This window comes from Pan paniscus, chromosome 15, assembly GCF_029289425.2.
Source record: "Pan paniscus chromosome 15, NHGRI_mPanPan1-v2.0_pri, whole genome shotgun sequence".
NCBI classification, from domain to species: domain Eukaryota; kingdom Metazoa; phylum Chordata; class Mammalia; order Primates; family Hominidae; genus Pan; species Pan paniscus.
Genome location: NC_073264.2, coordinates 36,353,485 through 36,381,415, shown reverse-complemented (window position 1 = coordinate 36,381,415; position 27,931 = coordinate 36,353,485). Strand labels below are relative to the sequence as shown.

The 27,931-nt window shown below is 42.8% G+C and overlaps 1 protein-coding gene across 3 annotated transcripts in view; it reads right to left on the bottom strand.

The window, feature by feature from the left end:
- Nucleotides 1-27,931, bottom strand: part of LOC100987236 (signal recognition particle subunit SRP54) — a 99,400-nt gene that overhangs the window by 11,755 nt on the left and 59,714 nt on the right. Inside the window, exons 1-3 of one of the 3 annotated variants that reach the window (XM_034937434.3) lie at nt 25,740-27,038; nt 25,518-25,641; nt 18,688-18,861 (exon numbers count right to left, since the gene is read on the bottom strand). The exons of 1 other annotated variant lie outside the window; for it this stretch is intronic. In XM_034937434.3, the coding sequence (XP_034793325.1) occupies nt 18,688-18,861; nt 25,518-25,613 (270 nt within the window). In that variant the 5' untranslated portion in view covers nt 25,614-25,641; nt 25,740-27,038. One more of the 3 variants, XM_034937433.2, reaches the window with a different exon arrangement.

Below are 27,931 nucleotides of genomic sequence, written 5' to 3'. Positions count from 1 at the left end.
TAGAAAATGGAGGTCGGCCGGGTGCAGTGGCTCACGCCTGTAATCCCAGCACTTTGGGAGGCCGAGGCAGGTGGATCACGAGGTCAAGAGATCGAGACCATCCTGGCTAACACGGTGAAACCCTGTCTCTACAAAAAAATACAAAAAATCAGCCGGGCGTGGTGGCAGGTGCCTGTAGTCCCAGCTACTCAGGAGGCTGAGGCAGGAGAATGGCGTGAACCTGGGAGGCGGAGCTTGCAGTGAGCTGAGATCGCACCACTGCACTCCAGCATGGGCAACAGAGCAAGACTCCGTCTCAAAAAAAAAAAAAAAAGAAAGAAAGAAAATGGAGGTCAATATAAGAAAAATGTAATTTACCCATTTTCCACCACCTAGAAATAATTATCCAAATATCAGGGTATCTTTCCAGTCTTTTCCTGAGCATACACTTATTTTTACAACATTGTTGTCCCTTACATATTTTCTCTATCCTATTTTTCCACATGTATTATATCATATTAATATAATATTAAGCCTATTTACTTAATCTGCTTAAATTCCTAAAGGTGGAATTAACTAGGCCAAAAATATAATCATTTAGGAAGCTCTTCATTCACATTGCAAAACTTCACACTAGAAAATTTGCCAATAAATATGCAGTAGCAATGTATGTGATTGTCCATTAACTTGTAGCTCCACCGGGTGTGGTGGCTCACGCCTGTAATCCCAGCACTTTGGGAGGCCAAGGTGGGCAGATAACAAGGTCAGGAGTTCGAGACCAGCCTGACCAACATGGTGAAACCCTGTCTCTACCAAAAATACAAAAATTAGCCAGGTGTGGTAGCATGTGCCTGTAATCCCAGCTACTCAGGAGACTGAAGCAGGAGAATCGCTTGAACCCGGGAGGTGGAGGTTGCAGTGAGCTGAGATTGTGCCACCGCACTCCAGCCCGCGCAACAGAGGGAGACTCTGTCTCAAAACAAAAAAAAAAACAAAAAAAAAAACTTGTATCTCCACTTCAATATATTACCCTTTTCCTTTTTGTAAAATTTGAGGTGGCTGGGCGCAGCAGTTCATGTCCGTAATCCCAGCAGTTTGGGAGGCCGAGGCAGGCGGATCACCTGAGGTCAGGAGTTCGACACCAGCCTGACCAACATGGAGAAACCCCATCTCTACTAAAAATACAAAATTAGCCGGGCATGGTGGTTCATGCTTGTAATCCCAGCTACTTGGGAGGCTGAGGCAGGAGAAGCCCTTGAACCTGGGAGGCGGAGGTTGCAGTGAGCTGAGACTTTGCCATTGCACTCCAGCCTGGGCAACAAGAGTGAAACTCCGTCTCAAAAAAAAAAAAAAAAAAAAATGAGGCAAAAAATGAGACCAGATAATTTTTAGTTTTGACTATATTAGAAAAGCATCACTCAATCCATTTATTTTTTTATTTATTTTTTATTTTTTTTGAGACGGAGTCTTGCTCTGTCGCCCAGGCTGGAGTGCAGTGGCGCGATCTTGGCTCACTACAACCTCCGCCTCCTGGGTTCAAGCGATTCTCCTGCCTCAGCCTCCTGAGTAGCTGGGACTACAGGCGCGTGCCACCACGCCTGGCTAATTTTTGTATTTTTAGTAGAGATGGGGTTGCACCATGTTGGCCAGGATGATCTCGATCTCCTGACCTCGTGATCCACCCGCCTCAGCCTCCGAAAGTGCTGGGATTACAGGCATGAGCCACCGTGTCTGGCCTATAACAATATTTTTTTTTTCTTTGCGTCGGAGTCTCGCTCTGTCATCCAGGCTGGAGTGCAGTGGCACGATCTTGCCTCGCTGCAACCTCAGCCTCCCGGATTCAAGCAATTCTCCTGCCTCAGCCTCCCAAGTAGCTGGGACTACAGGTGCATGCCACCACACCCAGCTAATTTTTTGTATTTTTAGTAGAGACGGGGTTTCACCATGTTAGCCAGGATGGTCTCGATCTCCTGACCTCGTGATCTGCCCACCTTGGCCTCCCAAAGTGCTGGGATTACAGGTGTGAGCCACCATGCCCGGCCGCCTATAACAATATTTTTAAAATATATATAGACTTATACAAATATACACATATTTGAGGAATATTAACTGAAACTAAATTAATGTGTAAGAGAATTAGAGAAAATATGTTTATTCTTAAGGTACATCTAAGGTAAAATTGAAGTGAGTTACTATAAGATTATAAAAAGATCTAGGTCTTCACTTCTTTTTTTTTTTTGAGACAGAGTCTCACTCTGTCGCCCAGGCTGGAGTGCAGTGGTGCGATCTTGGCTCACTGCAACCTCCACCTCCCAGGTTCAAGCAATTCTCTGCCTTAGCCTCCCGAGTAGCTGGGATTACAGGCGCCCACCACCACGCCCAGCTAATTTTTGTATTTTTAGTAAAGACGGGGTTTCACCATCTTGGCAAGGCTGATCTTGAACTCCTGACTTCGTGATCTATCCGCCTCGGCCTCCCAAAATGCTGGGATTACAGGTGTGAGCCACCACATCTAGCATAGGTCTCCACTTCTTATGCTCTATTAGTATCATATGCCAGGAGTATTAATCTTAAATCTTTATCTTAAATGTCAGGGTTTTAAAAATTGAGTCTGTTTTACAAATGTACTATGGAAATACAGGACCTTTTCAAAATTCCTTTGTCTTATCATATTTATGATGTATTAAGAGGAAACAGAAAATTGAAAGTCTGCTCTTAACATTAAGTGAAGCCAGGTTTATCTTCAGTTGTTAAAAAGTACTCCAATGGGGCCGGGCACGGTGGCTCATGCCTGTAATCCCAGCACTTTGGGAGGCCGAGGCAGGCGGATCACCTCAGGTTGGGAGTTCGAGACCAGCCTGACCAACATGGCAAAACCCCGTCTCTACTAAAAATACAAAATTAGCCGGGCATGGTGGCACATGCCTGTAATCCCAGCTACTTGGGAGGCTGAGGCAGGAGAATCGCTTGAACCCGGGAGGCAGAGGTATTATCTACAAAGATGCGGACAAGGTTTCCAACAATGAACAGAATAGTACCCCAGAGCTAATAGCACTGAGAAAACCATTAATATCCCTGCTGTTGTTTAAATGTGTCCCCTAAAAAACGTGTGTTGGAAACAATATAACAGTGTTGGGAGCTGGGACTGAACGAGCAGTGATTATGCCATGACAGCTCCAGCATCATGAATGGATTAATGCCATTATTATGGAAGTGGATTTGTTATAAAATCATGAGCTCTGGCCCCTTCTCTCTCTGTCTCTCTCTCACCCTCTTGCCTTCTGCTACATTCAATGATGCAGCAAGAAGGCCCTTGCCAGATGCCAGTCGCTCAATCTTGGACTTCCCAGCCTCCACAACTGTAAGCCAATGAAGTTCTGTTCTTTATTAATTACCCAGTCTGTGGTATTCCGTTATAGCAGCACAAAATGGGCTATCACAAACCCAATATCTGAAGGGGTAAAAAGAGAGAGCAGTTACTGGGAACCCCGGAAGAATACCCAAATGGAGAAGGCTTCCCAATAGTAGCTGTGGCCTTAGTAGAAAATCCAGTTACCTATGGCATATAATAAGGAAGGAATCCCAGAATCAGAATGGTGAAGAGTAAATAACACAACCTCATTTTATTCCCTGCCCTCTAATTTCCTGCCGGTGGTTCACATTGGCTAAACTCAATAAAAAGCCAGAGGACAAAGGACTCTACTAATACAGTGCATACATGCCAAAGTACAATGCAACATGCAGACGAGTAGAGAGTAAATCTATAGGAGCAAACAGAAACTTCACATGATGCCTAGTCCACAAACACAAGAAAGGATATGGTGATTAGAAGTAGTTTTATGGTTACCTGCTATCAAAATGCTCTAACATTAAGATACCAATCATCTGTTAACATACTCCACCATGTAAAAGATTTTCTACTTACACAATAAAAAACCTATTTACTGCCACCGATGGAGATTCTGAAATACATATTGGAAAAATTATCCATGTAAAACTACTAGAAGAAAACATAAGGGAAAACTACATAACATTGGTCTGGGCAATACTTTTTTGGATTTGACCCCAAAAGCTCAGGCAACAAAACCAAAACCAGACTAATGGGATTACATCAAAATAAAAAGCTTCTGCACAGTAAAAGAAACAATCAACACAGTGAAGTGACAACCCATGGATTGGGAGAAAATACTTGCAAGCCATACATTTGATAAGGGGTTAATATCCAAAATATGTAAAGAACTTAAACAACTCAAAAGCAAAAAAAAACCTAATTAAAAACTAGGCTAAGGACCTGAACAGATACTTCTCAAGAGAAGGCATATGAATAGTCAACAGATATATGAAAAAATGTTCAACATCACTAATCATTAAGGAAAGGCAAATTAAAATCACAATGAGATATCACCACATACCTGTCAAAATGGATATTATCAAAAAGATAAAAGATAACAAATGTTGGCAAGGATGTAGAGAAAAGGGAACCCAGGTGCACTTGGTGGGAATGCAAATCAGTACAGCCATTTTGGAAAACAGGATGAAGGTTCCTCAAAAAATTAAAAACAGAATTACTATATAATCCAGCAATTCAATTTCTGAATATATATTGAAAGGAACTGGAATCAGTATATCAAAGAGATAGCTGCACTCCCATGTTTATTACATCATTATTCACAATGGCCACATTATGGAACCAACCTAGGTGTCCATATCAGATGAATAGATAAAGAAAATGTGACATATATACAAAATGAAGTACAATTCAGCCTTTAAAAATAGGGAATTCTGTCATTTGTGCAACATGGATGAACCTGGAGGACATTATGCTACTGAAATAACCCAGGCACAGAGAGGCATAATACCACGTTTTCACTTTTATGTGGAATCCAAAACTGAACTCATAGAAACAGAGAGCACAATGGTGGTTACCAGAGGCTGGGGGTTAAGGGGAAATGGGGAGATGTTGGACAAAGAGCTCAATGTTACAGTTAGGAAGAATAAATGGTAAGTACTTGAGGCAATAAATATGTTTAATAAAAACAGAAAAATGGGCTGGGCATGGTAGCTCACGCCTGTAATCCCAGAACTTTGGGAGGCCAGGGTGGGCAGATCACCTGAGGTCGGGAGTTTGAGACGAGCCTGACCAACATGGAGAAACCCCGTCCCTACAAAAATACATAATTAACCAGGCGTGGTGGCGCATGCCTGTAATCCCAGCTACAAGGGAGGCTGAGATAGGAGAATTGCTTTAACCCGGGAGGCAGAGGTTGCGGTGAGCTGAGATCGTGCCATTGCGCTCCAGCCTGGGCAAGAGCAAAACTCCGTCTCAAAAAAAAAGATTCAAGATTCAAAAGCCTCTATTATGTATACATTCCATTAACTATAACAATGACATTTAAATATATACATGAAGTTGGCATCAAGATGCTCTTTTATGGCCAGGCGCGGTGGCTCACGCCTGTAATCCCAGCACTTTGGGAGGCTGAGGCGGGCAGATCACTTGAGGTCAGGAGTTTGAGACCAGCCTAGCCATCATGGTGAAACCTCGTCTCTACTAAAAATACAAAAATTAGCCAGGAGTGGTAGCGCACACCTGTAATCCCAGCTAGAAGGGAGACTGAGGCAGGAGAATTGCTTGATCCCAAGGGTGGAGGTTGCAGTGAGCCGAGATTACGCCACTGCACTCCAGCCTGGGCAACAGAGTGACACTCTGTCTCAAAAAAAAAAAAAAAAGATGCTCTTTTACTACTTTAAACAACACAAGAAAAATGGATTTGAGGCCAGGAACTCATGCTTGTAATCCCAGCACTTTGGGAGGCCAAAATAGGAGGATCATTTGAGCCGAGGAGCCCAAGACCAGCCTGGGCAACATAATGAGACCTTATCTCTACAAAAAATTTTAAAAATTAGACAGGTGTGGTGGCCTATATCTGTAGTCTCAGCTACTTAGGAGGCTGAGGTGGAAAGATCGTTTGAGCCCAGGAGGTCAAGGCTACAGTGAGCCATCATCATGCCACTTTACTACAGCCTGGGCAACAGAGGAAGACCTTGTCTCAAAAAGAAAAAAATTTAAAAAAAAAGGATTAGAATTCCTACGATTTTCATATTATCAGACAATGGCTTTAATACTTTGTTTCTAGGCAGGGTGCAGTGGCTCACACCTATAATCTCAGCACTCTGGGAGGCCAAGGTGGGTGGATTACGAGGTCAGGAGTCTGGCCAACTCCTGTTGACCAGTCTGGCCAAGATGGTGAAATCCTGTCTCTACTAAAAACACAAAAATTAGCTGGGCATGGTGGCAGGTACCTATAATCCCAGCTACTCGGGAAGCTGAGACAGGAGAATCATTTGACCCTGGGAGGTGGAGGTTGCAGTGAGCCGAGGTCGTACCACTGCACTCCAGCCTGAGCGACAGGGTGACTGTCTCAAAAAAAAAAAAAAAAAAAAATTGCTTCTTATACCTTTTAAAACAAAGTCTACATTAATGAAAAACAAAATTAACAGCCATCTATTGCTGATGGAAGTTGAAGGAAATGCACAGCAGGTAACACATTTTTATTTAAAGAATATTCTGCCTGAGCACCATTCTGTCTATATAAAAGGATTCAAAAAGTAAACAAATACTCAGTTGGCAACTTCCCTAAATGGCATTTAAGATGGCTTATCTTATCAGAGAAAAATTGAAAAAAACTATTCAGGTGGAAGTCTTTGGTTAGTTCTAAGCTTTAAAAATCTTTTCTGAACAGAAATGAGAATGTTGTCTGGCAAAAAAAAAAAAAAAAGATTCAATGGAAAAATCTCCTGAGTGGAGATTTTTATTTATTAATATTTAAATATTAATATTTAAATATTAAATATTTATTAATATTTAAAGTTTCCCTCCAAGGCAGAGCTTGCAGTGAGCCAAGATCGCACCACCGCACTCCAGCCTGGGCGAGAGAGAGAGACTCCGTCTCAAAAAAAAAAAAAAAAAAAAAGTTTCCCTCCAAAAATATTATAGTTATTTAAGGGAAATAAAACCACCAGCAAGTTTACTTTATGAATGTAATTCTACATTAAGCTACAGCATTAAAAAACAACAAAAAAAATATGGTGACAGACTAATATTAACATGAGCGTACATAAAAAATTAACCAGATGAAGTCATTTGCAATTCAGGCAGCTATAAAAAATATCAGAGAAATAGGCCCGGTTCGGTGGCTCACGCCTGTAATCTGGGATTACACTTTGGGATTGCACTTTGGGAGGCTGAAGCGGGCGGATCACGAGGTCAGGAGATCGAGACCATCCTGGCTAACACGGTGAAACCCCGTCTCTACTAAAAATACAAAAAAATTAGCTGGTCGTGGTGGCGGGTGCCTGCAGTCCCAGCTACTCGGGAGGCTGAGGCAAGGAGAATGGCGTGAACCCGGGAGGCGGAGCTTGCAGTGAGTCAAGATGGCGCCACTGCACTCCAGCCTGGGCGACAGAGCAAGATTCCGTCTCAAAAAAAAAAATCAGAGAAATAAATTGTATCTCTTTTTGCTAAAGACCTAATTAATTATTATTCTATCTCGGTTAATTTAGTCAACATGTATAGTCACATTTCCTAAGTATAAATTATTCATTAACTGTATTAGGTTTTTCTGTGAAAATTTTACTTAGAATTCAAGTAAAATGTCCTCTCTCAGCTTCAGGCTAAGTTATAACATAAAGCTACCAACTGACAGTACAGTAACAGCTCATATTGCCTAAAAAAATCATTGTACTTTTTTGTTTGTTTTCAAGACAAAGTCTTGCTCTGTTGCCCAGGCTGGAGTGCAGTCGCTCCATCTCGGCTCACTGCAACCTCCATCTCCCAGGTTCAAGCGATTCTCCTGCCTCAGCCTCCCGAGTAGCTGGTATTACAGGTGCACGCTACCACGCCCAGCTAATTTTTGTATTTTTAGCAGAGACGAGGTTTCCCCATGATGGCCAGGCTGGTCTCAAACTCCTGACCTCAGTGCTCTGCCCACCTTGGCCTCCCAAAGTGCTGGGATTACAGGTGTGAGCCACTGCACCTGGCCCACTGCACTCTTAAAGGCATGAAGTACCAAAAGGGATTTTTTTTTTTTTTTTTTTTTTGAGACAGAGTCTCGCTCTGTGGTTAAGGCTGGAGCACAGTAGGGTGGTCTCTGCTCACTGCAATCTCCGCCTCCTGGATTCAAGCGATTCTCCTGCCTCAGCCTCCCGAGTAGCTGGGATTACAGGCTTGTGCCACCAAGCCCAGCTAATTTTTGTATTTTTAGTAGAGATGGAGTTTCACGGTTTCACCATGTTGGCCAGGCTGGTCTCAAACTCCTGGCCTCAAGTGATCTGCCCACCTCAGCCTCCCAAAGTGCTGGGATTACAGGCGAGAGCCATGTAACGTGGCCCAAAAGAACAAATATAATTTTAAAGCTTTAAACTTGATATTTCAAAATTGGAATCATAAAACAAATCAATTTTATAAACTCTAAAATGATACTAAATCTGGGTGCAGGACTAGATTTGTTATTTCAAAAAGAAAATGACACTAAATAGGAACTATGGAGAAAATTTATTTATTTATTTTGAGATGGCGTTTCACTCTTGTTGCCCAGGCTGGAGTGCAATGGCGGGATCTTGACTCACTGCAACCTCCACCTCCCAGGTTCAAGCGATTCTCCTGCCTCAGCCTCCCAAGCGGCTGGGATTACAGGCACCCGCCCCCATGCCTGGCTAATTTTTTGTATTTTTTTTTAGTAGAGACGGGGTTTCACCATGTTGGCCAGGCAGGTCTCAAACTCCTGACCTCAGGTGATCTACCCACCTTGGCTTCCCAAAGTGCTGGGATTACAGGCAAGAGCCACCATGCCTGGCCCCAAAGGGAAAATATAATTTTAAAGCTTTAAAATTGATATTTAAAAATTGGAGTCATAAATCAATTTTATAAACTCTAAAATGATACTAAAATCTGAATATAGAACTAGATCTTTTTTTCTTTTCTTTTTTTTTGAGATGGAGTCTCACTCTGTTGCCGGGCTGGAGTGCAGTGGCGCGATCTTGGCTCACTGCAATCTCCGACTCCCGGGTTCAAGCCATTCTCCTGCCATTCATCCGCCCACCTCAGCCTCCCAAAGTGCTGGGATTACAGGCGTGGTCCACCGCACCCGACCTATTTTTTTTAAAATGATACTAAATAGGAACTATAGAGAAAATTTAAAAAATAAGTTATGGGGTTTCAATCTCAAATCGAGTTCTAAAATTACCTCAAGTAAAAAAAAAACAAACTGCAAATAAAATTTCTTGTGCTACTTGCTATATTTGCTTTATTAATTAATACTACCATATATTTTTCTTTTCTTTCTTTTTTTTTTTTTTTTTTTGAGACAGGGTCTCACTTTGTTGCCCGGGCTGGAGTACAGTGGCATGATCATGGCTCACTGCAGCCTTGAATTCCTGGGCTCAAGCAATCCTCTTGCCTCAGCCCTCCAAAGCAAAGATTATAGGCATGAGGCACTGCGCTCAGCCAAGTCACTTTTCAGTGAGTTTTCATAGATATTATCTCATTTAATCTTTAAAAACAACTACAGGTAGGTGAGGCAAGTTATCTCTCTTCTTTGTAATCATGGAACTTTAACTACAATGAAAGTTAAGTCTTTGTCAAAGCAAGGTGACTACTACAGGACAGAGCCAGAACTAAAAACCGAGTTTCTGACATCTCATGGTACCTCTCAGTGAAGAAAATATAAGAAGATTTCTTATCACCCAGGGATCTGTTGGATTGGGCTTCACAACTCAGGGAAATTCCAACATGAATATGCTATATACATGGTCATTAAAGACCTTAAGAGTGGATATAGACCTCTATCATAACAGCATGAGGAACTCTGGGCCCACTTCCCAGTAAAACTGATGAAATTTATTAAAAAATAAACATTTAAAGCACCTGGAAATGGTCTTAATGGCATATAAATGAATAAACATCTATTCAATTTGGTAACAAAAGCAAACGTCTGTGGTAACTGAACTAAGACCACTCCCTCTCAGCATCCTCCCAGCAAAGGAAGGCAGAAACTGCACTTCAGACTGGTACAGTCAAGAATACAGGGTTCCCCCTCCCCTCAGCTTCCAGTTGGGTTTTCTTCTCAGGAGGAACAGAATATTAACCAGCACTTCTCATCTATTACTGAGGCCAATTTCCAGGTAAGTGTGGTTAACAGGGGGTGACTCTCTTCTTCCACCAGCCTCTCCTCACAGAACGGACGCTCTACCTTGAGCATGGCACCACTGAGAACACCAGGGCCCTGATCGCCTTTACCCAGTTCGTAAGGCAGCAGAGGCAAGTTCTACGCCACCAGAGGCAAGTCAAAAATACTTACAGCTTTTTTTTTTTTAATATATTATTATACTTTAAGTTTTAGGGTACATGTGCACAATGTGCCAGTTAGTTACATATGTATACATGTGCCATGCTGGTGTGCTGCACCCATTAACTTGTCATTTAGCATTAGGTATATCTCCTAATGATGTCCCTCCCCCCTCCCCCCACCCCACAACAGTCCCCAGAGTGTGATGTTCCCCTTCCTGTGTCCATGTGTTCTCATTGTTCAATTCCCATCTATGAGTGAGATAAAAAAAAAAAAAATGAGAAAAAAACATAGACATTTGTAAAACAAAGACTAAAAAAAAAAAAATACTTAAAGCTACTGACCCCACCTCCCATAAATGCTCAGCTCCTAAGTGAAGGTGTTATTCAGACAGAAATGAGCCATTGTCCCCACCCCCAGCTCCAAAACCTTGGCTCAGAGATTGCCCTGAGTGAGAGGCAGAAGGGCGGGGCTGGGGTAGGGGAGCCAGCCAGGACAGGAAACAAAGCAGACAACTCCTAATCTCTTCCCAAAGGAACTGACTTCATTTGCAACACACCTAGAAAAGTCCAAGGCTAAGGGTGTTCTCAAAAACACTGGAGATTGTAGCAAAATGTACAGTGGTCCCCCTTTATCTGCAGGGGCTGTGTTCCAAGACCTCCCATGGGTGACTGAAACTGCGGATAATACTGAACCCTATACTATGTTTTTTTCCTATATACACATGCCTATGATAAATTTTAATTTATAGATTAGTCACAATAAGAGATTAACAATAGCTAATAATAGAACAATTATCACAATACACTGTAATAATAGTTATATGAATGTGGTCTCCCAAAATATCATGTTGTACTGTATGCACCCTTCTTCTGATGAAGGAGGTACCAAGTGTGACAGTATGAGATTTTATGATGCTACTCAGAACGGTGATCAACTTAAAATTTATCAATTGTTTATTTCTGGAATTTTCCATTTAATATTTTCAGAGCACAACTGACCATGGGTAACCACAAAAAGCAAAACTACAAATAAAGGGGGGACTACTGTAACTGGGAGAAGATTCTTAGATTCAATAAAAATACAGGCTAAACTATTGGCTAGCTAATTTGCAGGAAAGAATAGGAGTGGAGAATAGACTTCACTAAAAGAACACAGCAGTCACTAAACAAATAAACAGGCAAATAACAATGACAAGATATGGGGGCGCAGTACCCAGAGTTGCCATAATATATAATCTAAAATATCTAGTTTCCAACAAAAAATTATGAGGCATGCAAAGAAACAGAAAAGTATGACCCATACATAGGGAAAAAAATCAGGCAACAAAAAATACCTGTGAGACTGACAAGATGCTGGATTTAACAGAAAAAAAAATTCAAATAGCTTTTATAAATATGTTTGAAGACCTAAGAAAATAATAAATTAAAAATAAAGGAAGGTATAACAGTATCACATCAAGTAGAGAGTACCAAAAAAGAGACAGAAATTATTAAAAACAAAACAAAACAAAAACTGGCCAGGCGCAGTGGCTCATGCCTGTAATCCCAGCACTTTAGGAGGCCAAGGCAGGTGGATCAAATGAGGTCAGGAGTTCCAGACCAGCCTGGCCAACATGGTGAAACCCAGTCTCTACCAAAAATACAGTAATTAGCCCGGGCATGGTGGTGCGTGCCAGTAAGCCCAGTTACTCCAGAGGCTGAGGCAGGAGAATCACCTGAATCCAGGAAGCAGAGGTTGCAGTGAGCCGAGATCACGCCACTGCACTCCCGCCTGGGCGACAAGAGTGAAACTCCATCTTAAAAAAACAAACAAACAAACAAAAACAGCCAGGCGCAGTGGCTCACGCCTGTAATCCCAGCACTTTGGGAAGCCAAGGAAGGTGGATCATTTGAGGTTAGGAGTTCAAGACCAGCTTGGTTGTCTCTACTAAAAACACAAAATTGGTGGAGTGTGGTGGCTCACGCCTGTAATCCCAGCACTTTGGGAGACTGAGGCGGGTGGATCACAAGGTCAAGAGTTCCAGACCAACCTGACCAACATGGTGAAACCCCGTCTCTACTAAAATACAAAAATTAAAAAATACAAAAATTAGCAGGATGTGGTGGCGTGCATCTGTAATCCCAGCTACTCGGGAGGCTGAGGCAGGAGAATCACCCAACCTGGGAGGCAGAGGTTGCAGTGAGCCGAGATTGCGCCACTGCACTCCAGCCTGGCGATGAGCGAGACTCTGTCTCAAAAAAAAAAAAAAAAAAAAAGAAATGTAAATGCTTCTGTGGAAAATATTCACTTAATCCAAAAGATAACAGTAGAAAAGAAAGGAGCAAAAAGACATGAGACATAGAAAATAAAAGGTAAAATGGCAGATGTAAATCCAACTAAATCAACATAAAATATGAATGGATTAACAACTGAATCAAAGGGCAGAGATTGTTAGATTGGATTAAAAAAACAAGATCCAACTATATGCTGTCTACAAGAGATACTTTAGATTAAAAAATACAAACAGATTCACAGTAAAAGGGATGGAAGAAGATATACAAAACAAACTATAAAAAAGCTCACACTGGCTGGGCGTGGTGGCTCACACCTATAATCCCAGCATTTTGGGAGGCCGAGGCAGGTGGATCACAAGGTCAGGAGATTGAGACCATTCTGGCTAACATGGTGAATACTAAAAATACAAAAAATTAGCTGGGTGTGGTGGCATGCACCTGTAATCCCAGCTACTCGGGAGGCTGAGGCAGGAGAATGGCGTGAACCCGGGAGGCGGAGCTTGCAGTGAGCCAAGATCATGCCACTGCACTCCAGCCTGGGCGACAGAGTGACTCCATCCCAAAAAAAAAGAAGAAAAAAAAAAGCTCACATGGCAATATCAGTAGCACACAAAACAGATTTTTTTTTTCCTTTTTTTTCTGAGGCAAGGTCTTACTCTGTCACCTAGACAGGAATGTAGTGGTGAGATCCCAGTTCACTGCAGCCTCAAACTTCTGGGCTCCAGCGATCCTCCCAACTCACCTCTCCAAGTAGCTGAGCCCACAGGTGTGTGCCACCACGCATGGCTAATTTTTTTTATCTTTTGTAGAGACAAGGTCTCACTACATTTCCCAGGCTGGTCTCAAACTCCTGGGCTCAAGAAATCCTTCTGCCTCAGCCTCCCAAAGTGCTGGGATTACAGGCATGAGCCACATGCCAGACCTAAAATAGACTTGAAAACAAAAAACGTAACTAGAGGTAAAGAAGGACATTTTATAATGATAAAAGGGTCAATCTATCAGGAAGATATGAAATTATAAATACATATGCAGTTAATTTAATAACAGAGCACCAAAGTACATGAAACAAATCTGATAGAAAGAGAGGGAGAAATAGACAATTCAACAATAATAGTTGAAGACTGCAATATCTCATTTTTAATAATAAATAGGGGCTGGACACAGTGGCTCACACCTGTAATACCAGCTCTTTGGGAGGCCAAGGCGGGCGGATCATGAGGTCAAGAGATCAAGACCATCCTGGCCAACATGGTGAAACCCCGTCTCTACTAAAAATACAAAACTTAGCCAGGTGCAAGCCTGTAATCTCAGCTACATGGGAGGCTGAAGCATGAGAATCACTTGAACCTGGGAGGCAGAGGTTGCAGTGAGCTGAAATCGTGTCACTGCACTCCAGCCTAGGCAACAAGAGTGAAACTCTGTCTCGAAAAATAATAATAATAATAATAATAATAATAATAATAATAATAAAAAATAGGACAACAGGGCAGACGATCAGCAACGAAACAGAAAGCTTGAACAATACTATAAAATCAATTAGACCTCACAGACACCTATAGAACACTTTCAACAACAGAATATACATTCTTCTCAAGTACATATGGAACGTTCTAAGACAGACCACCTGCTAGGCAGGCTATAAAACAAACGTCAATACATTTAAAGGGTCAAATAATATAAAGTATGTTCTCTGATCAGAATGGCATGAAATCAGAAATCAATAAAAGAAAAAATAGACAAACAAATACATGGGAAGTAAAAAATGTACTTCTAAATAACCAATGGGTCAAGGAAGAAAACCAAAAGGAAAAAAAAGAAAATACTTTAAATAAAAATGAAGGTATAGGCTGGGCGCAGTGGCTCACACCTATAATCCCAGCACTTTGGGAGGCCGAGGCGGGCAGATCACCTAGGTCAGGAGTTTGAGACCAGCCTGGCCAACATGGTGAAACCCTGCCTCTACTAAAAATACAAAAAATTAATTTGGCATGGTGGCGTGCACCTGTAATCCCAACTACTCGGGAAGCTGAGGCAGGAGAATTGCTTGAACCCAGGAGGCAGAGGTTGCAGTGAGCCAAGATCATGCCACTGCACTCCAGCCTGGGTGACAGAGTGAGACTCCGTCTCAAAAAAAAAAAGAAGGTATAACATACAAAAACTTATGGGAAGCTGGGCATGGTGGTGCACATCTGTAAACCCTACTACTTGTGAGGCTGAAGCAGGAGGATTGCTTGAGCCCATGAGTTCGAAGCCAGCCTAGGCAATATAGCAGGACCCCATTTGTAAACAACAAGAACAACAACAAAAATTTATGGAATAAAACTAAGGCAGTACTTAAAGGGAAACTTGTATTCGTAAATGCCCAATTAAGAAACTAGCAATAACCTAGACTTCTGCCCTAGGACACTGGAAAATGAAACACAAACTACACTTAAAGCAAACAGAGGAAGGAAATAATACAGGCAAGAGCAGAAATTAATAGAGAACAGAAAAACAACAAAGAAAATCATGAAACCAAAAGGTGGTTCTCGTGAAAGACCAACAAAATTGGCAAACCTTTAGCTAGATTGACCAAAAAGAAAGAGTAAATGCCCAAAATTACTAGAATCCAAAATGAACAGGAAAATCAACCTTATGAAAAATAAAAAGAATCATAATGAAATACTACTGTATGCCAACAAATAAGATAACAGATAAAATGGACAAATTCCTAGAAAGACACAAACTCATACACAACTGACTCAAAAAGGAACAATCTTAATAGACCTATAGCAAGTAAAGAGACTGAATTAGTAATCAAAAAAACTACCCACAAAGAAAAGCCAAGGAGGCTTCACAGCTGAAGTCTTCCGAACATTCAAAAAATAATGAAGGCCAGGCGCTGGCTCACACCTGTAATCCTAGCACTTTGGGAGGCTGAGACAAGGGATCATTTGAGGTCAGGAATTCAAGACCAGCCTGACCAACATGTTGAAATCCCAACTCTACTAAAAATACAAAAAAAAATTAGCCAGACGTTGTGGCATGTGCCTGTAGTCCCAGCTACTTGGGAGGCTGAAGCAGGAGAATTGCTTGAACCCAGGAGGCAGAGGTTGCAGTAAGCCAAGATCATACCACCGCACTCTAGCCTGGGTGACAGAGTGAGACTCTATCTCAAAAAATAAAAATAAAAAAATAAAAAATAAAAAATAGTTGCCTGGGCGCAGTGGCTCACGCCTGTAATCCCAGCACTTTGAGAAGCTGAGGTGGGCAGATCACTTCAGGTCAGGAGTTTAAGACCGGCCTGGCCAACATAGTGAAAGCATGTCTCTACTAAAAATACAAAAATTAGCTGGGTGTGGTGGTGCGTTTCTGTAGTCCCAGCTACTCGGGAGGCTGAGGCAGGAAAGTTGCTTAAACCAGGGAGGCAGAGGTTGCAGTGAGCCAAGATCACGCCACTGCACTCCAGTCTGGGTGACAGAGCCAGACTCCATCTCAAAAAATAAAAATAAATAAACAAATAACCTAATCAAAATAAGCAAAGGAAGATTACAAATGGCCAATATGCACCTGAAAGGATGCTCAGCATCACTGACCATCAAGGGAATGTAAATCAAAACCACAATGAAATAACATATTCACTAGGGTTGCTAAAATCAAGAAGATACATAGCAAAGGCACAAGAGAACAAAAAAATAAAAAGACACATAGTAACAAGTGATGCTGAATATGTGGAGAAATCATTATCCTTACACACTGCTGGTAGGAATTTAAAATAGTGCAGCCACTTTGGAAAACAGTCAGGCAGTTCCCCAGACATTTAAACATAGACTTAGGGCTGTGTGTGGTGGCTCATGCCTGTAATCCCAGCACTTTGGGAGGCTGAGGCAGGAGCTCGAGACCAGCTTAACCAACATGGTGAAACTGCATCTCTACTAAAAAAAATACAAAAATTAGCCGGGCGTGGAGGTGTATGCCTGCAATCCCAGCTACTTGGGAGGCTGAGGCATGAGAATCACTTAAACCCAGGAGGCAGAGGCTTCAGTGAGCCAAGATTGTGCCACTGAACTCCAGCCTGAGTGACAGACCCTGTCTCAAAAAAAAAAAAAAAAAAAACAGTTATTGCATGACCCAGCAATTCTAGTCCTAGTTATGTACCCCTAATATTCTACCTGCATTTGGAACTACCTTCAGAGTATATGGTACAATCCTTTGAATATTTTCTGTGTAGAATATTCGATTTTTTTTTTTTTTTTTAGATGGAGTTTCACCCTTGTTGACCAGGCTGGAGTACAATGGCACGATCTCGGCTCACTGCAACCTCTGCTTCCCGGGTTGAAGCAATTCTCCTGCCTCAGCCTCCTGAGTAGCTGGGATTACAGGCGCCTGCCATCACGCCTGCCTAATTTTTTGTATTTTTAGTAGAGACAGAGTTTCACCATGTTGGCCAGGCTGGTCTCGAACTCCTGACCTCAGGTGATCCACCCACCTCGGCCTCCCAAAGTGCTGCGATTATAGGCGTGAGCCATTGCTCCTGGCCTGCTTATCATTTTTTATTTTTTATTTTATTTTATTTTTTGAGACCAAGTTTCGCTCTTATTGCCCAGGCTGGAGTGCAATGGCACGATCTTGGCTCACCGCAACCTTCGCCTCCTGGGTTCAAGCGATTCTCCTGCCTCAGCCTCCCGGGTAGCTGGGATTACAGGCATGCACCACCATGCCTGGCTAATTTTTTTGTATTTTTAGTAGAGATGGGGTTTCTCCATGTTGGTCAGGCTGGTCTTGAACTCCCGACCTCAGGTGATCTGCCTGCCTCGACCTCCCAAAGCGCTGGGATTACAGGTGTCAGCCACCACACCTGGCATGATTTTCTAATAGCCAAATATTTAAAGCCAAATCTGATGAAAAGGAATAACATTTTTAAAATCAAATATAAACAATTCTCTATTCTGTTACTATGCTTAATTTTCTTTATAGCACTTTTCATAGCCTGATAATTATAGTATGTATTTATTTATTGCCTGTCTTCTCACTAGTATATGAGAGCAGAAATTTATATCACCCACTGCTATATCACCGGCACCTAAAATAGTACCTGTTAGAAAGTCAGTAAATATGTGATTACCTGGACTCTCAAAATAATTACCTGAAGGGCATTTCTTTATAAATAAATAAAAATTTCTTTATAAATATATAGCTAGTCTCATAATTGTATAGTCACATCTTGTATAATTTAGAAATTCTCCAAGTTAGTTGATAAGGCACACAAAGTTCAGAAATGTATATTCTTATCTTCCAATCAAAACTTGAGGCAAACTTTTGTTTTGTTTTGTTTTGTTTTTGAGATGGAGTCTCACTCTGTTGCCCAGGCTGTAGTGCAGTGGCGCGATCTCGGCTCACTGCAAGCTCTGCCTCCCGGGTTCATGCCATTCTTCTGTTGAGGCAGTATTTTAAAAAGCTGACAACTCCCTAAGTTTTGGGTGGAAACTATCATGGTAGTACAGTCCTTAAATCAAAGGAACTGGGATTCAAGCACTCAATTTAGTAAGATAAATCTTTTTTTGAGACAGAGTCTCGCTCTGTCCCCGAGGCTGGAGTGCAATGGCGTAACCTTGGTTCACCGCAACCTCCACCTCCCAGATTCAAGCAATTCTCCTGCCTCAGCCTCCCAAGTAGCTGAGATTACAGGTGTCCACCAATACGTCCAGTTAATTTATTGTATTTTTAGTAGAGATGGCGTTTTGCCATGGTGGCCAGGCTGTTCTCAAACTCCTGACCTCAGGTGATCCACCCACCTCAGCTTCCCAAAGTGCTGGGATTACAGGTGTGAGCCATCGCGCCTGGCTGATCAATCTTAAATCTATCCATACTAACACAGTACTCTGACACTGAAAAACAAGCTGTTTCAGGCTACTGAAATGCTGGAAATATTTCCATCCATATCATGTAAAAATATTATTTTCTATCAAAATCACCATACATAATTTTATAATAAGAATATAGTTGATTTAAACCTCAAAAGGTCCCTTCCACTCAATGTTTACGGAAAAAAAATAAATCAAAACAAAGCCCACTGAGCAAAGAATCATCAATATTATCAAACCTACCGGATCAACAGTAGGCAAAACATCTTTCTTCTCCAGGCCATCAACTTCGTCTTCATCTGTGCTATATTCTTCCATTGTTTCGCCACTAACAAAGTGGATGACTCTCCTTGGGACTTTCTTCTTTTTTCCTATGACTCCCAGTTCTACATTTTCAAAGCCTCTTTCGTTACTCATCTATATCAACGATATTTTAAGAAAATGAGTTTCAAGTGAGATTAATTTTCTTTCATTACACGTGAAAAACTTTTGGTAGGTTTATTGTAGTAAAGAAATAAATCTTTAAGCAGTTTTGGTTTGTTCTGAGACAGGGTCTCACTCTATTGCTCAGGCTGGAGTACAGTGTCAAGACTATGGCAGACCAAATAAAACCCACCATTTGTAAACCAAATCTGGAAAGCAGATTATCAGCGTTGTATCTCTGAACTTCCAGATGTCTTGGCCAGTAATACATATGTAACAAAAGAGATTTCTGATAGTAAAAAGATTTCACAAGTTCTTAAACTTTAGTAGTCTATGGAATTTTTTTTTTCCCCCAGACAGGGTCTGGCTGTTGCCTAGGCTGGAGAGCAGTAGTGCAATCACGGCTCACTGCAATCTCAAATTCCTGACCTCAAGTGATCCTTCTGTGTCCACCTCCTGAGTACCTGGGACTATAGGAGCATGCCACCACACTTGGCTAATTTTTTTTTCTATAGGGACAGTGTCTGGCTATGTTGCCCAGGTTGGTCTCCAACTACTGGCCTTAAGCAATCCTCCCACTTCAGCCTCCCAAAGTTTTAGGATTACAGGCATACGTCACTGTGCCTGAGCTGGAATTCTAATACAAATTTTACTCCTATATATTTACACTATATATATCTATATATATAGTGGGAGATGGTGAAGAGCTTCTTTTCATTGTCCTCTTGCCTCAAGTTTAAACTCCTAAGAAAACTGCCTGAAGTTGGGCCAGGCACGGTGGCTCACACCTGTAATCCCAGCATTTTGGGAGGCTGAGGCAGGCAGATCACAAGGTCAGGATATCGAGACCATGGTGAAACCCTGTCTCTACTAAAAATATAAAAAATTAGCTGGGCACAGCAGCGGGTGCCTGTAGTCCCAACTACTCAGGAGGCTGAGGCAGAAGAATGGCATGAACCTGGAAGGCGCGCCACTGCACTCCAGTCTGGGCAACAGAGCAAGACTCCGTCTCGAAAAAAAAAAAAGAAAACTGCCTGAAGTTTAAACTTCCAGATTTCAAAAAGGTACAGTACATACAATTGTGAAGAAAAATCTGGCAACAGTGGTTACCCCATGGGTAGAAACTAAGATGGGGGAGAAGGAGAAGGCAAGGGAGTAGTCAAAGGAGGGCTTTTATTCTTTTTGCATATACAGGACTACAGTAATGTCATGATTACAGTCTATGTTCGTAGAATTCTCTAGGATAGTCCAGAGTACAAACATTTTGTTCTCTATAAAGATTCTTGTGGTTATAAGCAAACATAATTTAAACCCATGACTGCTGTTCAACCACTGGAAAAGCTCTTTGAATTGCTATTCCAAAAAAAGGATTATACTGATAAAAACAGTGAACTGCCCAGTTATGCAAGTATAAGCTACTTTATTTTTATACATTGTTTCATCTTAATCTTCTAAGGTCCTTCTTAGAAAACAGATATGATTCTTCTCTGCCTTTTACCTCCCAAAGGTAAGTTTAGTCATTAGCCAGGATTTGAACTGCAGATCATGAAAATTTGGTAACAGGCCAGGCGTGGTGGCTCATACCTGTAATCCTAGCACTTTGGGAGGCTGAGGCAGGAGGATCACATGAGGTGAGGAGTTCGAGACCAGGCTGGCCAACATGGCAAAACCCCAACTTTACTAAAAATACAAAAATCAGCTAGGCATGGTGGTACACGTATGTAATTTCAGCTACTTGGGAGGCTGAGGCATGAGAATCACTTGAACCCAGGAGGTGGATGTTGCAGTGAGCCGAGATCGCACCACTGCACTCAAGCCTGGGCAACAGAGCCAGACTGTCTCAAAAAAATAAAAATAAGGCTGGGTGCTGTGGCTCAGGCCTATAATGGCAGCAATTTGGGGGGCCAAGGCAAGATAACCTGATGTCAGGAGTTGGAGACCAGCCCGGCCAACATGGTGAAACCCTGTCTCCACTAAAAAAACAAAAATTAGCTGGGTGTGGTGGCACGCACCTGTAGTCCCAGCTATTCGGGAAGCTGAGGAATGAGAATCACTTAAACCCGGGAGGTGGCGGTTGCAGTGAGCTGAGATCGTGCCACTGCACTCCAGTCTGGGTCACAGAGCGAGACTCCATCTCAAAAAATAAAAATAATAAACTATCTTAAAAAATAAAATTTGGTAACATAGGCTACCTATGTATTAACATGAAAAAAAGTCACAATTCTTTCTAGCCTGTCCTGAGGGTTCAAATAAATCCCAGCCCTTAACAAGGAAAGATCACGTCATTTATTGTGTCCATGAAAAAAATAAACAAGTAGTTAACCCAGGACACTTTTCTTCTACCCACCCCCAACCCCCACCAATCCCCAGGCACTGACAGCCATCCCTACCCAGTCTCATGTTTACCCTTGAGATAAAATTTGGCTATGGCTGTCCTGACATCAACGTTTCCTTTTGGACCATGACTCAGCTTTTTGGATCCCTTAATTTCCTATGCAAAGGAAAGACAGATGAGCTAAGTTAGATCTCCAGTCATCCTACTAACTGGATGGATCTAATGTCAATGCAACAGCTCCAGTCAGTGAATAGAGAGCTCAGATCCTTCACAGTATACCACCATGCCCCACCCTATCCCACCCCCAAGACAGTAGAGGCTTCTCACTGCTACCTCTAGCAATCTCTCATTGGCTTAATTTTTTCCTTCTATGACACAGGCAAAGGAAGGAATGTCAGTGCTCAAAAAGCTTCAGATTTTAGAGTATTTCAGATTAGGGATAATGATTCCAACCTCTACTTGGGAGGCGGGGTGGGGGGCAATGAAGGAAGCACTAACAGGTAAAACCAACCAGAAAATCATTTGATACAAAATTCCCAATAATTATATTTTTAAAATATTTTTCTTTTTTTATTTTTCAAACATCAACTTGAACCAGAAATCCAATAATTACAAATAAAATTTACACTGTGGCTGGGCATGGTGGCTCATGCCTGTAACCCCAGCACTTTGGGAGACTGAGGCGGGCAGACAACTTGAGGTCAAGGGTGTGAGACCACCCTGGCTAACATGGTGAAATCCCACCTCTACTAAAAAAATACAAAAATTAGCCAGGCGCGGTGGAGCGTGCCTATAATCCCAGCTACACAGGAGGCTGAGGCAGGAGAATTGCTTGAACCCGGGAGGTGGAGGTTGCAGCGAGCCGAGATCGCGCCATGAACTTCAGCCTGGGCAACAGAGTGAGATTCTGTCTCAAAAAACAAAAAAAGTTACACTGTGAATTTTCCAAATGCTTCATTTTACAAATCTGCAAGTAAGAAAAATTTCACCGCCAATTATGCAAATTCCATAACGAACCCCAAAGATCTGAAAGATAGTTTCATAACACCAGGAAATTATGAGGTACCATGTCAATTAACATTTTACTCCATTTTATAGTTAACCAAACTATAAATGTGCTTATCTTTATTCTCAGGATCTGTTTTTTTCTTTTTTGAAAAGGAGTCTTGCTCTGTCATCCAGGCTGGAGTGCAGTGGTGCAATCTTGGCTCACTGCAACCTCTACCTCCTGGGTTTCAGCGATTCTCCTGCCTCAGCCTCCCGAGTAGCTGGGACTACAGGCGTGAGCCATAATGCCCAGCTAATTTTTCCATTTTTAGTAGAGATGAGGGTTTCATCACGTTGGCCAGGCTGGTCTCGAACTCCTGACCTCAAGTGATCCACTGGCCTCAGCCTTCCAAAGTGCTGGGATTATAGGTGTGAGCCACCCTGCCCAGCTCAGGATCTGGTTTTAATGGCAATTTTTTGTATATACTCCCATGGCACCCAGACTTCTTTAAAACACATACTAGACTTAGAATTTATTCTTTGTCATCTTCCCCAACTAGGCTATTAGCAACATGGGGGTAGGTACTGCTATATCTTTCAGCCTAGAGTTCCTGGCACATAGTAAGTGCTTGGTAACAGAGGTACCAAATAAATCAATCACTGAGTGGTACTGAAATTTTAACTCCTTTAAAAACATTGAGGCTGAGATTCTGGTTAAAAGTCTATTCAGAGAAGCTGCTGGATAGAATGTCACAACAGGAGGCCGGGTGCGGTGGCTCACACCTGTAATCCCAGCACTTTGGGAGGCCGAGGCAGCAGGTGGATCACGAGGTCAGGACTTCCAAGACCAGCCTGACCAAGATGGTGAAACCCCACCTCTACTAAAAATACAAAAATTAGCCAGATGTGGTTGCGTGCGCCTGTAGTCCTAGCTACTCAGGAGGCTGAGGCAAGAGAATTGCGTGAACCCGGGAGGTGGAGGTTGCAGTGAGCCAAGATCATGCCACTGCACTCCAGCCTGGGCCACAGAGTGAGACTCCGTCTTAAAAAAAAAAAAAAAAAAAAAAAGAATGTCACAACAGGTACTGGATGGCCTGTTTGGAGGCCTAATTCTAGACCCTATCTCCTATCTCTTACTCCCTTTCCCTACATTGCACTAGGGATTTCTCAGTTCTGCCAAACTTGGGAAGAAGTGTAAGATAGCGGCCTCTCCATCTCCTGAGATGTCCACTTCCCTGGCTTCTTCCCTGTTACTGTGCTCAACCCCCTGGGCATAGAACTGGAGTTCCCAAAGATGTTTCTGATTCAGGAATGTGAATCTGAAAGCACAAAGGGCAAATCAGAAAACGGAACTCATTGGTGTTTAACAAGAAAGAAGAGATATTTAATATTTAATAATATATATAATATATAAGAAATATATAATATTGAATGATAAAATTCCAGAGAGACTACACCAAAACTTAATAGTTACCTTTGGGGAATGAGAACATGAAGAAAGGGTGGTGGTGGGGTATTCCTGTGAATTTTTATCTTTTGTTCTACAGCCTTCTTTACTGTTTAAGTAGTTATTTGTTAACCAAGAATGTGAAAACAACATAATATCACTAACCCGAATCAAAGAGCCTCTCACTTCAAACAACATTTAGCTGGTATATAAGTACACGTGTGTTTACTTTGCTATTAGATCCAGGGCGGAGGTAGTGATTTTAAAAAAACAATTCTAGTAACAACAGGAAAAATCAAATTGAAAAACATATCAAGCGCCATGGACTCAAAGGTTAAGTGTAAGTGCACTTGCCAACAATAGGTCTCAACTCAACTGAAAATGACGTGGCTTCCTTATCAATTCATGTTGTCCCCTGAATCCCCTTCTTAAGTAGGAGGGAAAAAACATATTCCATATAGAGTTTGGTATGTGGGAAAGTTGTGTTTTTTGTTTTTGGGGTTTCTTTAGTTTTTTATTTAAGAGATGGGTTCTTGCTCTGTTGCCCAGGCTGGATAAGCTTTTGTTAATGCAAACGACATCTTATACTATAAGAGATACACAGAGATATACTCACAGTTTGGGGGAAATGTCTTACTAACATTCAGGTACTTAGTCTCAAAAATGAAGCTACTGAAAAAGCTTCATTCTCATGGAGGATGGGAAGACTTACACACATGAGCAACTCAAGGGTCTTTTTGTTGTTGTTGTTGTTGCTGTTTTGAGACGGAGTCTCGCTCTGTCTCCAGCCTGGAGTGCAGTGGCGTGATCTCGGCTCACTGCAACCTCCACCTCCAGGGTTCAAGCAATTCTCCTGCCTCAGCCTCCCGAGTAGCTGGGACTACAGGCGAGCGCCACCACGCCCAGCTAATTTTTGTATTTTTCGTAGAGAAGGGGTTTCACCATGTTGGCCAGACTGGTCTTGAACTCCTGACCTCAGGTGATCCACCCGCCTTGGCCTCCCAAAGTGTCTTTTTGTCTAATACTGAAAAGTTGCAAGAAACTTTAACTCTCTAAACCAGCGCTGTCCAATACAGTAACCACTAGCCACATGTGGCTAATGCGCACTTGAAATGTGGTCAGCCAGAACTGCGATATGCTGTGCGTGTAAAATGCACCCAGGATTTAAAAGACTTAGAAAAGACTCCAAAAGAGAATGCAAATACTTCATTAATAACTTTCATAGTAATTTTAGGTTGAAATTGTTTTGATAAATTAGGTTAAATAAGATATGCTATTAAAATTAATATCGGTTTCACTTTTTTAAAACGTGCCTACTGGAAAATTTTAAATTATAATTTTCAATGCAGCTTGCATTCTATTTATGTTGGACAGCGCAGCTCGGAGCCTTAGTTGCCTCGGCGATGAAATGGGGCTAACACCCACCTCGAGCGGTTACTGTAAGGATCCAGTGAATTAAAGCTGGTAAACGTTTGGCATATGCCAAGCAAAGGGCAGATGCCAAGGCAGGCGCTCGCACCAGAAGAGACTGAGAAGTGGTTGAAGCCGCCCTCACCTGGCTTCCAGCTACTGCAAGGACAGCCTTTGGGGGACACGCCTTCCTTCTTCCTCTGGTAGACCAGAAGCTGGACTATCACCCCAGGAACCCGAGGCCGCCCCAGAGTCTGCTGTGCTGCCAGCCAAGGGGTTGGTGAGTGAGGCGGGGGGCGCTCCTTCCCACAAGCTGGTCTCACTGAGCAGAAACAGGGGTGCAGTGAGGAGGAACTCCAAAGCTGGGGCGGCCTGCTCGGAGGACGGCCGCGCAGGCTAAAAGAGCGGCCCGCGGAGAAGGCAAGGAGGCGGCTCGGCTCCCCGGAAGTCAGCCTCGGCGGCCCCACCTACCTGCCCTGCAGATTCCCCGAATGCCGCGGCGGCCGCAGCTCCCGAGGCTGCGACGGCTTCTCCTCGTTCCACACGGCCCACTGGCTCCTGGTCCATCGTCGTCGCCACCACAGGGCTGCTGGCGCTGGTGAGAAAGAGGGTAATGGCCGGTAAGCCCACTTCCATCCTTGGTCTCCCCGCCCAGTCGCTGGCCGAGCCAGGCTGTCGGGAAGTGGGACTCACCCGCAGCGCCCGCCTCGCGCCGCGCCTAGCCAAGTCTCTGAGAAGGGGACTCCCGGCCTGAGGGGCGGGGCCAGCCCGCGCCTCGCCTAGCCCGCCTGGCTCCGCACCCCGAGAGCTGGCCGACTGCAGTCTGGGAGGCGCAACTACCGGCTCGCGCGGGGCGGGGCGGGGCGGGTCCTTGCGGGGCGTCGCTTCCGGCCAAGCAAGCATCCAGAGCTCGTGGATCCCCGCCTGGCACCGCCTGTGACGTCATTCCTGGTACGTGTACCTGAAGCCTGGCGTCTCGACCTCGGCGCAGCCCGTCACCAGCGGCGTCCGGGGCAGTCACCCCGCAGGACCTCGGTTTTTGCACTTGTAAAATGAAGACAGCTGTGTCGTTGTACTTCAAAGGCTAGTAATGGGATGTGGTTGCTGAAAAATGTAAAATGTACGGCTCGTGCTGCACTTTCCATTCCAAACGTGGGTGACAGTCCAGCCAAAATACCCTCGAAAGAAGAACCCCAGGCGTGATATTTGCTTACTCTTGTCTGAAATACCTAAGTATAACTGTAGAAAGTGTTAAGTGAAAAGACCTGAAGGAGAGCAAAGGGCAGTAGTAAGCTTCCATCTTGACAAATGTAAGGAATGTTTTATCTGTGTCTTAAAGTCGTGTGCGTGTGTTAGAGGGGGCGTCCCAGATTTTTTCCGTCTTTCGCAATGTTCAACCAAAGTAAAAAATCATGCAATTACTGCATGACTTCAACATCAAACAAGTCTGAGGTTCTGCAGGTAAATGGTTTATTGTTGTTTTAGCATGAAAGTTTTCACAAATATGTAGGGGGCAAAACCAAAACATACATTATTTTGGCTATGGGAGGCTTCATTTGATACTTTAAATTCCATTTTCATACTAGTCTCAATTCAGAAATGCTCCCTAAAGTTGTATGACCTTGTAAATGTTTTTCATCATAACAACAGCAGGCCCAAACATTAAATATTCCTTTCTCTTCTGTGCCAAAGTTCTTCTTCTTACCCTCTGCCTAATGTTATTGTACACTTCCTATTCTATGTATAACTGGAACCTAAAAACAAAACCAAAAACTTTAAAAAACAAATAATCATTTGAAAACCATCTACGCCTTAAAAACTAGTTGGAAATCCATATTGCTCTCTATCCTGGTAATAAAATCAAGTTAGGTTGCTGCTGAAGTAAACAAGTTAGTACCTGATCTGACTCTGTATGGTGGCATCAGCAGGGAGTTGAGACAGTCCAAAACAGCAAAACCAAACTCGGCCATAAATTGAAAACAAAAATAAAGAACCAATTGTTAAGACTTCATGAATTGGCATTCATAAACAACACAGTTCTGCATTATATGTATTCAAAATCTCTTCCTTCTTACTGGCAAGCAGGGCAATCAACAATCTTTATTACTAAAACTTTGTGGGATATTTATAAATGCATGATTTTATTTTCCAAAGTGGCAATTAAATATCAAATTACAATTTTCTTTTTCTTTTTTTCTTTTTTTTTTTTTTTTGAGATGGGGTCTCGCCCATGCTGGAGTGCAATGGTGCAATCTTGGCGCACTGCAACATCCGCCTCCCGGGTTCAAGCGATTCCCCCACCTCAGCCTGCCAAGTAGCTGGGATTACAGTTGTGCACTACCACGCCCGGCTAATTTTTGTATTGTTAGTAGAGACGGGGTTTCACCATGTTGGCCAGGCTAGTATCGAACTTCCGACCTCAGATGATCCACCCACCTCAGCCTCCCAAAGTGCTGGGATTACAGGCGTGAGCCACCACGCCTGGCCTCAAATTACAATTTTCATTGCCGAAGCAGAATATATTTTCACAGTTTACAAGTGTATTTCTTAGTTTACTGAAAATTCAAAGTACAAGTTATATTCTAACGTGAACTGGAAGTATTTCCTAAAAAGTTATTTTTAACACAAATATGCAATTGAAGAGCAGTTTATTACAAATCAACAACTCGGGCTGGGCACGGTGGCTCACGCCTGTAATCCCAGCACTTTGGGAGGCGGAGGCGGGTGGATCACGAGGTCAGGAGATCGAGACCATCCTGGCTAACACGGTGAAACCCCGTCTCTACTATAAAATACAAAAAATTAGCCGGGCGTGGTGGAGGGTGCCTGTAGTCCTAGCTACTCGGGAGGCTGGGGCAGGAGAATGGCGTGAACCCGGGAGGCGG